This window comes from Microchirus variegatus (genome assembly GCF_963457635.1).
Source record: "Microchirus variegatus genome assembly, chromosome: 3".
Lineage (NCBI taxonomy): Eukaryota > Metazoa > Chordata > Actinopteri > Pleuronectiformes > Soleidae > Microchirus > Microchirus variegatus.
In genome coordinates, this window is record NC_139804.1 from 32128371 (window position 1) to 32141763 (window position 13393).

The 13393-nt window shown below is 40.4% G+C and overlaps 1 protein-coding gene across 1 annotated transcript; it reads right to left on the minus strand.

The window, feature by feature from the left end:
- Positions 1-1904: 1904 nt before the first annotated feature.
- Positions 1905-13173, minus strand: mlf1 (myeloid leukemia factor 1). Its single transcript, XM_083886667.1, has 7 exons — positions 13020-13173; positions 11908-12073; positions 5300-5383; positions 5077-5205; positions 4557-4716; positions 3834-3972; positions 1905-3641 (listed from the first exon to the last, which is right to left on the minus strand). Exons 1-7 carry the CDS (start codon positions 13064-13066, stop codon positions 3581-3583), a joined length of 786 nt encoding a protein of 261 aa, XP_083742793.1. The 5' UTR covers positions 13067-13173; the 3' UTR covers positions 1905-3580.
- Between the last annotated feature and the right edge of the window lie 220 nt (positions 13174-13393).

Genomic DNA, 13393 nt, shown 5'->3' on the forward strand with positions numbered 1-13393 from the left:
AACATATTTAACCAGAGAAGGCAATTTCTGAGGCTGCTGCCGTCTTCTGCCTGAGCTGAAGGAATCGTTTAAAGAGTCGCTCGAGTGTGTGATGTCGGCTGAAAACCGTAATTATGACAGATCTGAAAGTCATTAAACGGCTTGAATTGAAGGATGAAAGTCCCACTTTTGGTGAACGTTTTGAAGTTTATTCGTTGAATTACGTGGGACCAGTAAGCAGCGGAGAGCTTGTTTCAACTCGTTTGAATGAGAAGTTGTTTTTGAAAAAAAGTAGCATATTTTGAAAAATTTATGAAAAATTCAGATATTCTGAGCGGAGCTGGACATTTTGAAGTTTGTGAAGTTTTTGTTTAATTTTAACGTGGGAATTAACGTGCAACGAATGTTGAATATTTTGGAAATATAAAATAATATAACATTTCCAATTAGAAAAGAACAAGTTTTGAATTTTCTGTGTTAAATAATGTGAAGCTAGTTAACGACCAGTAAACGGCACAAGAAGACGAAGAAATGGCTGCTGCAGAACGACAGAGTGAGATTGTTTGCAACAATTAATGAAGATGTCATGACAGAGTAGATTCATAAGAGAAAAACCCTGTCAGATATTTATGCAAATTATCTGCAGCTGAATTTCTTTTTAATTTGTTAAACATTATTTGCCCAACTGTGCATTTTATCGTAATATTTGTCTAATTAAGATTTAGATTAAGATGAAACACCAGGAGGGACAAGAACGGTAACTCTTTTTCTATGATGAAGCTCATGAATTTAAAGACGTGTTATGAAGAGCCCTAAGCCCTTTACTAAGATTCATACATTTACCATGTAAGTCTGCAAGGGGCTGCAACTAATCATCATTTTCATAATGACATAATTGATTAATCTGTTGATCATTTTCTCGAGTTGTAATTTAGTTGATAAAATAATAAAAAAGATGAGTAACACAAGATTAACAAGGTGCTTACTAACACGCATATAAGTAGCATACTAGCCCTTTATTAGTCAATATTAAGCACGTATTGTCACCGTATGTAGGAAAAATCTTAATTCATGTTGTAATTAATGAATTAATGATGACTAATAAAGGGCAAGTATGTGACTTATATATGTTAGTAAGCACCTAGTTGGTGAACATGTGTTCCCTAATTTAAAGTGTTACCAAAAGCTGAAAAAAAATGTTAATAGGTGTTTACCAAACCTAGAAATGATGATGTTCTTCAGTTCTTTTGTTTTATTCCCAAACTAAAATATCCACTTTTAGTGATTTCTTTGTTATCGAGAGAAAGAAACCAGAATATATTCACATTGAAGAAGCTGCAAAATCAGAGAACTGGGGAAAAACAAACCCCAATCGATTATCAAAATAGCTGCTGATTAATTAAGTAATCGATTCATTGACTATTATAGAATAGATGTACCTTATTAATCCCAAACTGGGAAAAGAGTGTAGTAGCAGCAAGACACACATTATATACATGTAAAGTGCATAAATAAAATGGTAGGGTTTACAAGAGACAAAAGTATTATAAGTTTGCATTAATCTCACAGTGCTGAGCACTCAGCCTTGTTGAGCTTTATTTTTGGTCAATTCCTGCGTATTAAATGTTGTAAAATGACGGAATAAATGTGGTCTGATTGACGAGCGTGTGAGCGAGGAGCCTGGTGCGCTCGCAGCTGTGGACCGTCTCAGATAAATCTGAGCTACTGACAAGTGCTTAGATCCAAAAATACAACCACGGGTTACCAGCGAACAAACACGTCACAAACTCCCTGAGGTCTGAATGCTTTAAGATGATCATTAACATTATTCAGCATTTTTAAGATATGACACTCAGCTCCCTCGATTACCTCTGCATGTTAAGGTGAACCAGGCTTGGGTCTGAAAACAACAACAATTCTTCGAAAATGATCGTCACATTTTCAAATTTTTTTAATGTTTCAGATAATACCTTGAAAAAATATACAAGAACAAATCTTGAACTATGGAAAATAATCCACACCTTGTCAAAGAGTTTGTCGCACACTGCACGGATCACTGGATGAAACATGAGAGAATCCAAAGCAGCAATATAAAAAGGTAACAGTATTATTATTATTATTCTTTTTACAAAGATTACAGCAGAGAAAATACACAAAACTGCATCTAGAACATCAGGTGCTAGACGACTTCATTACAAAAAGAGAATTCAGACAGCGTCTAAGTGCATTAGTGGACATCAAACGAGCAAAAGTCTATGAATCCATTGTTGTTTTGACTGTTTGTGATAAATGTTATAAACTCCAGCCTCACATTAAAGTATTCTCAGCTTATTTTGAATGTGTTCCAACAACAAAAGAATTATGAATGATCTTTAAATTTCCTTCTACACTTGTGCCAATCACACCTGGGAGAATGTTCTATAAGTGTATTAAAGTATAAATACTGTGTTAGCATAATACTTACACATTATTATATATGATGTGTACAGTTCATGTTCCAGCACAGAACAGTGTGCTGATAGTTTTTAGTTGTCTTATCAAACCAGTCTATCATCGTGTTTTTAAATTCAAATGTGCATTTTGGTAAGATTCAAACTATGACATGAGGGTTGTGGAGGGCGCCGGTGCAATCCCAGCTGACATAGGGTGTAAGGCGGGGGACACACCCTGGACAGATCACCAGTCCATCACAGGGACACATATAGAGACAAACAACCATCCACTCTCACTCTCACTCTCACTCTCACACCTACAGTCAATTTAGAGTGTCCCATTTACCTAATCTCCAAATCTGCATGTTTCTGGACTGAATTAGAGGCAAATATAGGTCAGTTCCTTAGATTATGTCGGTTGTGTTGTGTGAGTGTGTGTGTTCTTTTGTGTGTTACCTCCTTAGGACATTTTCTGGCATAAACACTGACCAGTAGTCCTCATGGAGACCAAAATCTGGTCCTAATGAGAATGAATTGTGGTTAAGTTAAGGTTAGGCTCAGATATAAAGAGGTTATGGTTCAAAGTTAGGGATTAGACTTTGTTTAGGCTATGCAAATGAATGGAAGTCAATGAAATAGCTGTGTATATGTGTGTTCTTGTATCGGTGTCTTTGTGAGGACCAAAAAAACTTATAAAGCTAAGGGAGTGAGGACATTTTGGCTGGTCCTCACGTTCTGTCACCCCTATAAAGGGCATTTTTGAGGGTTAAGGCTTGGTTTTAGTGTTAGGGTTTGGATTGAGTTTAGGTTAAGGTTAAGGTTAGGGTAAGGGGCCAGGGAATGCATAGTGTCCTCAATAGAAATGCTGTGCAAACATGCATTTCTATGAGTGTGTATACCTGGTATTCCTTACATTGTGGGGACCTAAAAGTGTTTACACAGTCACATTATGGGGACCCCATAATGTAAATGACTACATTTTAGGGTGGATACATGTTTTAAAGTTTTAGGTCAGGGTTCAGGCACTAGTAATTATGGTTAAGGTTGTAGTAAGTCTACAGGAAATTAATGTAAGTCTATGTAATGTCCTCTGACGTCATTGAAACCAGTGTGTGTGTGTGACTGTATGATACACGAAAGAATTGAATAAGCACATGAACAGATGGTTTTTACTGCTTTGCCGAGTCTTTCAGGTTGCGTTTAGCCTCCGTCTTGCCCTCCGATTGGTTTCTGACAGAGAGACAGAACAAAGTAAACAATCACAGTTGGAGTGGCTAAATTAAGTGCAGGATCATAACATGAGAACACATGAGAATGTGTCTTCTGTCAGTCACCGGCCACTTGTTTTGTCATCCGATCCTGAGCAGCAGATTTCAGTCTGTCCTCAACGCGACATGCTTGACGAGCTCGTATCATACTGACCTGTGGGCCTGCTCTGGACCAGTGAGTGCCGCCCAGTGAACGGCGCGGGGCTGGGCTTCTTCGAGACAAGACGTGGGCGCAGACGGTTGGAACTTGCCGAGCTCCTGCTGCCACTCATCGTCAAAAGACCCGGCTTCAGCTGCCGGTGGAGGATCAGGTTTAGTAAGAGAGAAACAGTGCTGTGACTGGTCTACATTTAAAAAAAAAAACATGTATGATCTGAGCAGAAACGACTCCGCTGAGTCAGATAGATCATGGAAAAGTACCGGTATTTATCTATTCTACTCTTTTAGACAGGAAGGCCCAAAGTGGAGTAAATAACAATTATAATCTGAATATAATATCACATTATTTAAAAAGGCAGAGCAACACTCCATGTTTCACAGTAGCGATCACTGACATTAGTCATTTAGTGGAAGGTGAAAAAATAAGCAGTGGATTCTCCTTGTTACTCCAGATTCTGAATGTTTAAAACTTAAGCTAAAAGTTTCCTGCACTTTAAAAGCTGATATATAATGGAATGAAGGGACCTAACAAAATGAATCTCAGTACTTGCTTGCACATTAATATTTCATCTTCCATGGAGGGTCAAAAGTCAACATTTTAGAACTCCAGGGGAAAAGTTTGGGCAAACTGTGACCTATTAGATGAGACTTGATTGTAAAAATGGTTTCGTATGAAGTGATGGCTACCGAAACCACTCAGAGCAGTCCATCAACGTACATTCATCCAGGTTCTGAAAGTCTTGGTTGAACTCCTTGTCTCCCGTTTTCTTGTTGTATTTCTTTTCCACAACGTGTCCTCGGTCCTGGATGTGGTGACCGATCGCCATCTTCTCCACGCCGCTCTCAGAGTCTTTAAGTGCTTGCCGAGTCTCTTTGATCTGAGTGATATTAGAGAAAAAAAAATTTAAATGAAGAGTTAGGATTGAGCTCAGTAGGAGCGAGTTGTCTTTCAACTGGAAGATTGTGGGTTCAATTCCTGGCTCTGCTAGTCTATATGTGTCCTCGAAGAAGACACTGAACCCCATGTGTGAAAATGAAACCATGAAAACTGTAGTGTAAAGCAGCTCATCAAGACTATAAAAGCTCTATATAAACACAGACCATTACTCTTCTTCTTCTGATTTTATTTGGTAGTAACGAGTAACAAAGATAGTTAGAGGAAATGTAGTAGTGTTAAAGTAAAAGTTGTTATAGTATATACAAATTAGAAGATACGTGAATTTTGAGGGCACACTCACCCCTCCAGGTGCACGGCGTGTCGTCGAGGTTGCCTGGAAAACCTTGGGAGGCTCATCTCCAACCTTTGAATATGTCATGACTGATGAGGAGCTGAAGGAGTGGCTGTTTGAATCTGTGGACACGTTCTCCTGAAATACACGCGTAAACAAAACGCAAACACACACACGTGAGCCTGAGATAGCGGCAAACAGAACACAAAATTATTGCAGGGGTAAAACTCACAAAGCTCCGGTGCATGTCCTGCATCCTGTTTCTCACGTTGGACATCATGTTGTCAAACATGCCGAAAGGGTTGGTCATCATGTCCTGCACAGACACAAGAGGACAACGACAGCTGAGTTGCAACTTTAGTGTAAACTCGAAGTTTAGAAGAGGGGAAACTGTGGGTTTTGTGTTTTCGAAACATGGTACCATGGTAACCTACCCACAATCATTTCTGATGATGAGATTGATTTAAATCAATTCATGACAAATGTGTTGGGATTTTGGACGAGAAGGTCTGGCTCACGATCTCTGTTCCAGTTCATCCCAAAGGTGTTCGATGGGGCTGAGGTCAGGGCAGGGTCACACATGACTCTTTCTACCTCCACTGGATAAAAAGCTCTGCTCTATATTTTCCATGGAGCGGTGAGTCACAGTTTTAGGACATACTCAGACGTGACTGAGCCGAATCCTATCAGCTGTTCTGGTTTTCCCCGTCTCAGGTTTGACGAAGCCAGAGTTCAGGGTTCAGCGGGAATTATCAGCTCGTGAATGAGGTCTCTGTCATGTGTACAAACATACAGAGAACGCAGAGCGCAGCGTGCTGCTAAATGTGTCCTACATATGTGGCTGCGTGGAACATTGTAACCTCGACATTTACATTTGATCATATGAGCTGGTGATGCAGACAACAAAGGACACAGAAAGTGGAAACCAAGTCTTTGTTTAGGGATTTTCCCTCACAGAGTCTTTGCTGCTGTCTTTTTTGGAAAGCCTATTGTTGGAAAAGTATTGTGTGTGCATCCGTGTACATATTTGACAAATATTGTAATAATTGCAGAGTATTTCATTGTGTTATCTTGTACGGAAAATCTATCTATAAAGCAAGTTGTGTGTGTCTGTGTGTCTGTGTCTCTGTGTCAGGCATATCTCGCTGCCCGTTACTCAGATAAGATTTTGGATATAGTTTGAGCATGGCCCGATGGTGTGCATCCTTGATTTTCGTTCATTAACAGTAATTTTGATTTTCATGCTGCACTTTCGCTGATTTATCATGCTACACCAGGCAGACAGCGGCTCATCAGCAGAAGCTGCGCTGTCTGTAGTGGGGAGGTGAGAGTGAAGAGGCTGTCCTCACAGTGGGCGAGACATTTTCACACGGTTCACCGCAGAACATGGAGTTATACTGAAACGACGAAGTCGGAGTCCATTCACCAATACGCGAGCACATATTTATTTAGCATTAGCATGCTACTATTGTGCGGCTAACTGACCAACCTGTTTCCAAAGGTAAGCTAGCGAGGCTACGATTAGCATTAGCGTAGCTTGCTGTTTTGTGACTTTCGGCCACGCTGGAATCTCTTTACAAGGTGCATTTGATTTGCGGTGTGCACATACTTCCTTGGGGCACTGCACTATTTAAAACAGTTTCATTTCTACATTATTTTATAAATGCCGAGGTTCTCATGGTTTCTCAGCCATGATTTCAAACATGCACTATCGTCACTGTTATATAAGTTAATATTTCAACAACACTTCGGGAATTTGGATAAAGGCAAGTGGACTTTAATACAATGTTTAATATAGTGTAAGGAAAAGTTGAATTTTGAAGGATAAATTTTAAAGGTCAAGCGACCAGTTGCCTGTATCTAAACCCCTGAGGTGAAGTGTTGTTGCCTTTCTTTAGGTAAAATATCTGTTACGTTCAAGCTAATTCTCAAGTAAATTGTGCTGTAAATGGGTTACAATGATGAATGTGTTGATGAGAAACAATACAACATTGTGTGTGTACATTACCAGGACGCTGTGACCTATCTCCTGGCTGATGGATAACACGCTAGAGTGTTATCTTGGTTAGCATAGCGCATAAAAAAGAAACTCATATGACAGCAAAGCACAGGAGCTGAGGACTACACCGTCCGTGCTGTCAGTGCTGCCAAAAGGCAACAATGACTGGCTGAAGTCCTGAGGATTTAAACGATAACACACAGACACACACATATCATGAATCATGTTGACTTTTTGCCCAGTTTACCGAGTTTGTTGCCAGTAAGTTGTTAAGTTGTCTTACACTGGTCGCTAAGCTCTTTCCACAGCTATGACAGGAACTTACCATGACCTCAGGTTTGATCCTTTAAGGCCATGAACTCTCTGAGGGTGCAGGGGACTTGAAGAGTGACAGCCAAGTGAGGAGGCAGCAGCCTCAGCCTTCACTCAGGCCAAAAAATACAGGTGTTTACGACCACGGCCCTGGATAAATGTCTCAGCAGCCAGCGCCGTGCATGCATGTGTATTCTCTGGGCACGGTGATTCATTGGGGTATTGTGCGTAATCAGTGGGGTGTTGAATGACTTGTGTTCCATGCATAATTGGGTCGCATTGCCAGAGATTAGCGCGGCTTTAATGCTGAAACCGAACCTCATTCTAGGAAGGCTGCGTGGACCGGGCAGGACGGGGATATAACCGGGGGGTTGGAGTCCAAGCCTGCTCTCTCAGCGCTTTTCAAAGGTCAAGCTGATGTAAAAACGCTCCTGACCGGCTTCTAGGGAGTCTCACGTCCAATTTTATCTCAAAGTGGCCTCTATGAACTAATAAATGCCAGTTACATATCTGTTATTATATTTAGACTGTTGGGGGGAGGTGCAGACTGAGCAGTGACTGAGAAAAGTAAGAAACATGGACACAAAACACATTATTTTATAGTCGTCGAACAGACGACTGCAGATTGACCTTGGTGTTTTTATCTCTCTCTGAGTCAGATACTGAGCCTGCCACTGTGGCCTCTGAAGCAGTGGTAGACAGTATATTCCCTTCTGATATCTGCAACGGTATTCTTAATCAAAACTACAGTCACAGATATCTCAGTTTTTTTTACTAGCCAAAATGACGTCACTTTTGCCGTTCATGTGAATGGGGTTTGTCATCGTAGATATCTCTAATTCCAGTTTCAGATACCTATGTCACTATAACTAGTCCTAATTTGGTAACACTTAAGATTAGGGAACACATATTCAACATTAACTCGGTGCTTACATTTAAAGTTAAAGACATGTTTAAGTATCTTCAATTGATGATGTCTACATTGTCCTTTTAAGATATCTAGATTTACGTTTCAGATAGTCAAAATGAATTTGTGGATATCTAGAACTTGAATTGTTACTCGTCATAATGATGTTTAACATGACTGGTAGAAGTGATGTCATTCCGAAGAGTAAAAACGTCACAGATGTCTGTAATTGCAGTGTTGACTAGTCAAAATTGCGTCACAGATATCTGTAATGGTAATTCCACATGATGTATTATAAACTTGGTGATTAAATTGAATTAAATGTTTACCACATGCTCCTGCTCCTTGGGGACACTTAGGTTAGGGAACATTTACTTTAGATGTGATTCATAAAACTGTACTTCTATTTTAATGTGTTAAAACACCTATTATGGGTGGTATATTCAACTTTTTCCGTTATTAACCATCCTTAATTTTACACACTGTACCTTTAACGATTGTGCTCTAATGCAAGGATGAGGACTTGATTGTTGTCTCACATTTTTGCGATTGCGATGGAATAAAGTGCAGTCTGTGTAACTTGGTAACTGCATTGCTTCAAATTAGGGATGGGACGATACAACTTTTTTTGTGTACGATATCACAAACTCGAGGATCTACCGATACCGATATTAGTCTGATACAGTTATTTTAGACCATAAATGAACTATGAAGCTGCTAACAACTCCAATTCTCCAAGTGTGCAACAAATATTGTTCTCCCAAAAAGAAGAAATAAACAGCCCAAACATTACTCAGCTAAAATTCTTATTTCTTTTTTACATTTTTATCTGTCCAATATCCAATACAGTGATTATGACCAATATTGGACCGATACCGATTCCCAACCCTAATATATGGGATTGTATCGGATTTTACATCTTTATCTGATCCAGTGATTTGAACCAGTATCGGACTAATACGGATTCCCATCCATACTTCAAATTCTGATATTGTTTTGACAACTAATTGCTCAGTCCCACTATGAGGTGACAAATCAACAGACTTTAAGGACATTTGTGATCTTGGACTGTGATGAATAAAGACAGTAAGGGATACTGACTGTGATTATGGTGAATAAAGATTTTAAAACTTGCTTGAGGCAAATTCAGACTTCGGTGAGCGACCAGTCAAGCACCAGCTCAGTACAAACAAGCACAAACAAGGAAACGTTATCCAACTCGGTATAATTTGACTGTCATTTAACAGTTGCTACATAAACAAGCGCAGATGTACGAGGGCAAGGTTGACACGAAGCTGGTCGTGGGTATTGGCAAGAGACGGGGAAATGTGAGCACTGGTGGCAGAATTGGAAGGTAAGAAGGGGCTTATATTCCACTGGGACTCTAATGCTTCACAAGCTAATATAAGAAGTACAAGCCTTCCAGCAGTATGTTGCCAATGTGTGTGCATGCATGTGTGTGTACTTCTCATGTGTCCGTATGTGCATGATGCCAGTGCGCGTGACTTATTTTGCATGCATAACTTGCTCTTTAGAGTATGTTTTTCGTTCAGAATGTTTTTTTATTTGTGTGGGCATGTGTCCCTGTGATATTGGAGAGCAGTTATGAGAGGGAGCTGTCTGTCATCTAGCTGCTAATGCAGCAGCACTGCCAGGGCACATTCTGCCCAGACAGATGGACCGAGAGAGCAACAATGACAACACATCGTGTCCATGACATCCACACACATATGCCCGTACAAAGCCAATAACACTGCACCGCCACAGACTCAGCCTTCTGAGCAGTGCTGAGCGCCACCACACTGACCCTGCTCTCCAGATGAATGTGCGAGTACTGTGATAAAAATCTGCGGATCTTTATCTGCTCATTCAGTATCTTTGTTTTTCTGCACTATTAACAAAGCACTTTGTGAGCCAGGACGTTCAACAGAAGATTACACCGACTATTAGATCGAGTAATTTGTCTGGGTGGAAATTTTACAGTGTCACTCCATTTCACCCACTGTCACCGAGGTCATTAGTCAAGTACTCCTGAGCCCCTGCTCAGCTAGTTAGAGGCATGGTGCTAATAAAGGGAAAAGCAGGTTGTTGGCTATTGAGGCTGCGGTTCTGATGAAAGTCATTAACAAGGATAAATATACAGGCTCTCATGAGGCAGTGGTATCAAAGCAGGTGACGGGGACTAAGCTCGACTAAATAAGCAGAGAGGGGAGAGGGAGCGATCTGGGAGAGGTGAACGGGTGCAGCGTCGCAGAACTAATCTACACACCGTTTCAGGGCAAGCATGAATCACTGAAGCTGAGCCTGAAGCTGCAGAGTGTAACTTTTTGGTCTTCATGAATAGAAAGGATATAACTTTATTTGTATGTATGCTGTGGGGGCCACACATTTGGTGTAGTGGTTAGCACTCTTGCCTTTGCAGCAAGAAGACCAGGGTTCCTGACCCGGTCAGAACAAGAGCCTTTTTGCATGGAGTTTGCATGTTCTCCATGTGAGAGCATGGGTTTTCTCTTGGTTCTCTGGTTTCCTCCCACAGTCCAAAAACATGCACATTTGGAGATTTGGACAAATTGGACACAAGATGGACAAATCTGTCCAGGTGTCAGCAAGGATTGGCACCAGCACCCCGCACGACCCTCGTGTGTAGGATAAAGCGGTAGAAGATGAGTGTTTGTTGTGTCCCTGGTCTATGTCAAGCAATACTATCAGACCTAACTGAGGGAGCATTTGTGCGAGTACCTCGGCAGTGACAGCAGGTGCAAGAAGCTATTGAATGACTAAAACTAAAACAGTACTTTGTTCATACTTTAACCTGTTTGCAAATTAAAGTTGTTTAATACATGGAGAGCTGTAACTAATTCCATTATTCTGTCAATTCTTTTCTCGATTAATCGAGTAATCGTTTGGTCCATAAAATGTCAGAAAATGTGGATTAGTGTTTCTCAAACCTGTAAATGATGACGTTCAAAAATGATTCAGTTTCTGTGATTTCTTTCCTCTATGGAGCAAAGAAACCAGAAAATATTAATCACAGTTAAGAAGGTGACAAGTCAGAAAAGGTGTTTTAATAATTTAAAAAGTTGATATTAATTGAGTAATTGATTAATAATCGAGAAATTGTTTCAGCCCTCAACACATGTATGAAACCAAGACTTAGAAGTATACACCTATACAATATATATCCAAAATAATCTGTTATTTGTTATTTTCAGCAGCAGCTCATGTTGGCAGAGCAAAAGCACATTTCTTTGGAGTCTTCCTACAGGTGTGAGTTTTTAAAGAAGTCTGCATGTGTATTTGCAAGAAAACAGTGTGTCAGTGGAACAATGCACTATAAATAGGGCTCCTCACGGCTAGATATAACCGTCCAGAGAGGCCAAGGGGGTTACCCTTCCTCTAAACCAGAGAATCACATGGCCCCATACTTCACTGAGTGGTGCTCCAGTTACGCTGCCAGTGGCCAGCGTCCACTACGATCTTAGTAAACGTCCACTAAACAACCGTCATCGGTGGTTATTAAGCCCACGTACATATATGGCTAATGTAACTCACCCTTGTCTTACCTGAGTCCACACGTTGGCAAACTAGTTCAATAAGTGGTTCTATAAGTGAAGGCCCTTACCCTGTAATCGTCTCTCACCGCCAGCGATGAGCTCGGATGCTCTGCCGTGTTGTGACCGCTGTGGCCTCTGCCGTCCATTATACTGGGCAGTAAGGATCCACCGAAAGGCTCCGAGAAGCTCCGCATCATGTGCCTCATGTGTTCTCTGTGAGCCCGGACCGGCTCCCTGTTGGAGAGGAAGTGAAACATTTATCCCACCATTTATTTATTTATGAACTTTCAGTATGACTGTGCAATATGATGCAGCGGTGGCTGCCAAATATTACAAAAGTGAGGACATTGAAAAAGGCCTGAATCTAAACACTCTAAACACCAACCTTTACAGTACGACCTTGGAGGTCACCGACTAACTCAGCTGCTGGCGTTACTGTTGATAATGATAATTAAGATATACTTTGTCTTTTCTCAAGTGCCGTGTGTCTAAAGGCTTCCACTTTAACTTTAACAATAATGGATGTTCCAAATCACAGCAATTTAAAATGGCATGTAGTCCACTTTCCAAGACAAACCAGGCACATAAACACATAAAATATTGCACACAATATTTGGTAAAAAAAAACAAGCAGCATTGTTTTTTAAAGTTTGATGGAAGTAGATAGAAATACATTTCGGTTGAATTTGCCAAATTAACTTGTTTCACCACAATCGTATGAGGCAGATGGTGACACATCTGAACGCTTGTCTTTTTCTCTGTAATATTAAGATAATGGTTAAGTTTTAATTTGGTTCTAATCAAATTAAAGTGATTTCTTTAATTCATTCATTCATTCATTCAAGAATTCTCTTTCAAAAACGTTTGTGTGTGTCCTAAAACGACACCAAAACGTATTTACTAAACATATACGTATTTATTAAAATACAGTGTGTCCTTACAAAAGCTATCCTATCGCAACACTTTAATATCGACAATTCAGTAAAAAACAAACAATGAACATATTGTTTTACATAGTTTTTAGGAGTTAATGTCAGAAACAATATCAGACGACACAATGTGAGTGAAATAAATAGATTTTAGACTCTAAAATCTATTTAAAATCTTTTTTTTTTATTAAGAACATTAAAAACATTAGTAGTGCGTTTGTAAAATGACAGTAAACAGTGGAGATACTCACGAGAAGAACTGGTCGTCGTCAAAGTCTCTCAGGACACTGTTGAACATTTCCTCGCGGTTTGAAGGTGACAGAAAGTTCTGGAAATATTCCGTGTGTGTGTGTGTGTGTGTGTGTGTGTGTGTGTGTGTGAACGCTGCAGGTGTTCACCGGCTCAGCTCTGGGTTAACGTTAATATGACGGAGGAGGAATTCAACTTGATTTTAGGTGCACGCTCACAGACCATGTGACCGGAACGCGACCCTGTGATTGGCTGGTTATTCGTAGCGTCGAACAGGAGCTGTCCACGCGCGCACTTGTGTTGTGAGTGTGTGCCATGGCAACGGCTCCCTGGGGGCGTGGTCACAAACACCACCACCAGGTTCATGACAACAGAA

Bases quoted from the DNA above. Each gene is read 5' to 3' on its own strand.
- mlf1 (XM_083886667.1), bottom strand. From the start codon at position 13,066: ATGTTCAACAGTGTCCTGAGAGACTTTGACGACGACCAGTTCTTCTC. The intron at 12,074-13,019 runs GTGAGTATCTCC...CCTCTCCAACAG, and splicing joins GACGACGACCAGTTCTTCTC to GGAGCCGGTCCGGGCTCACA. The intron at 5,206-5,299 runs GTGAGTTTTACC...CGTGTATTTCAG, and splicing joins AGGACATGCACCGGAGCTTT to GAGAACGTGTCCACAGATTC.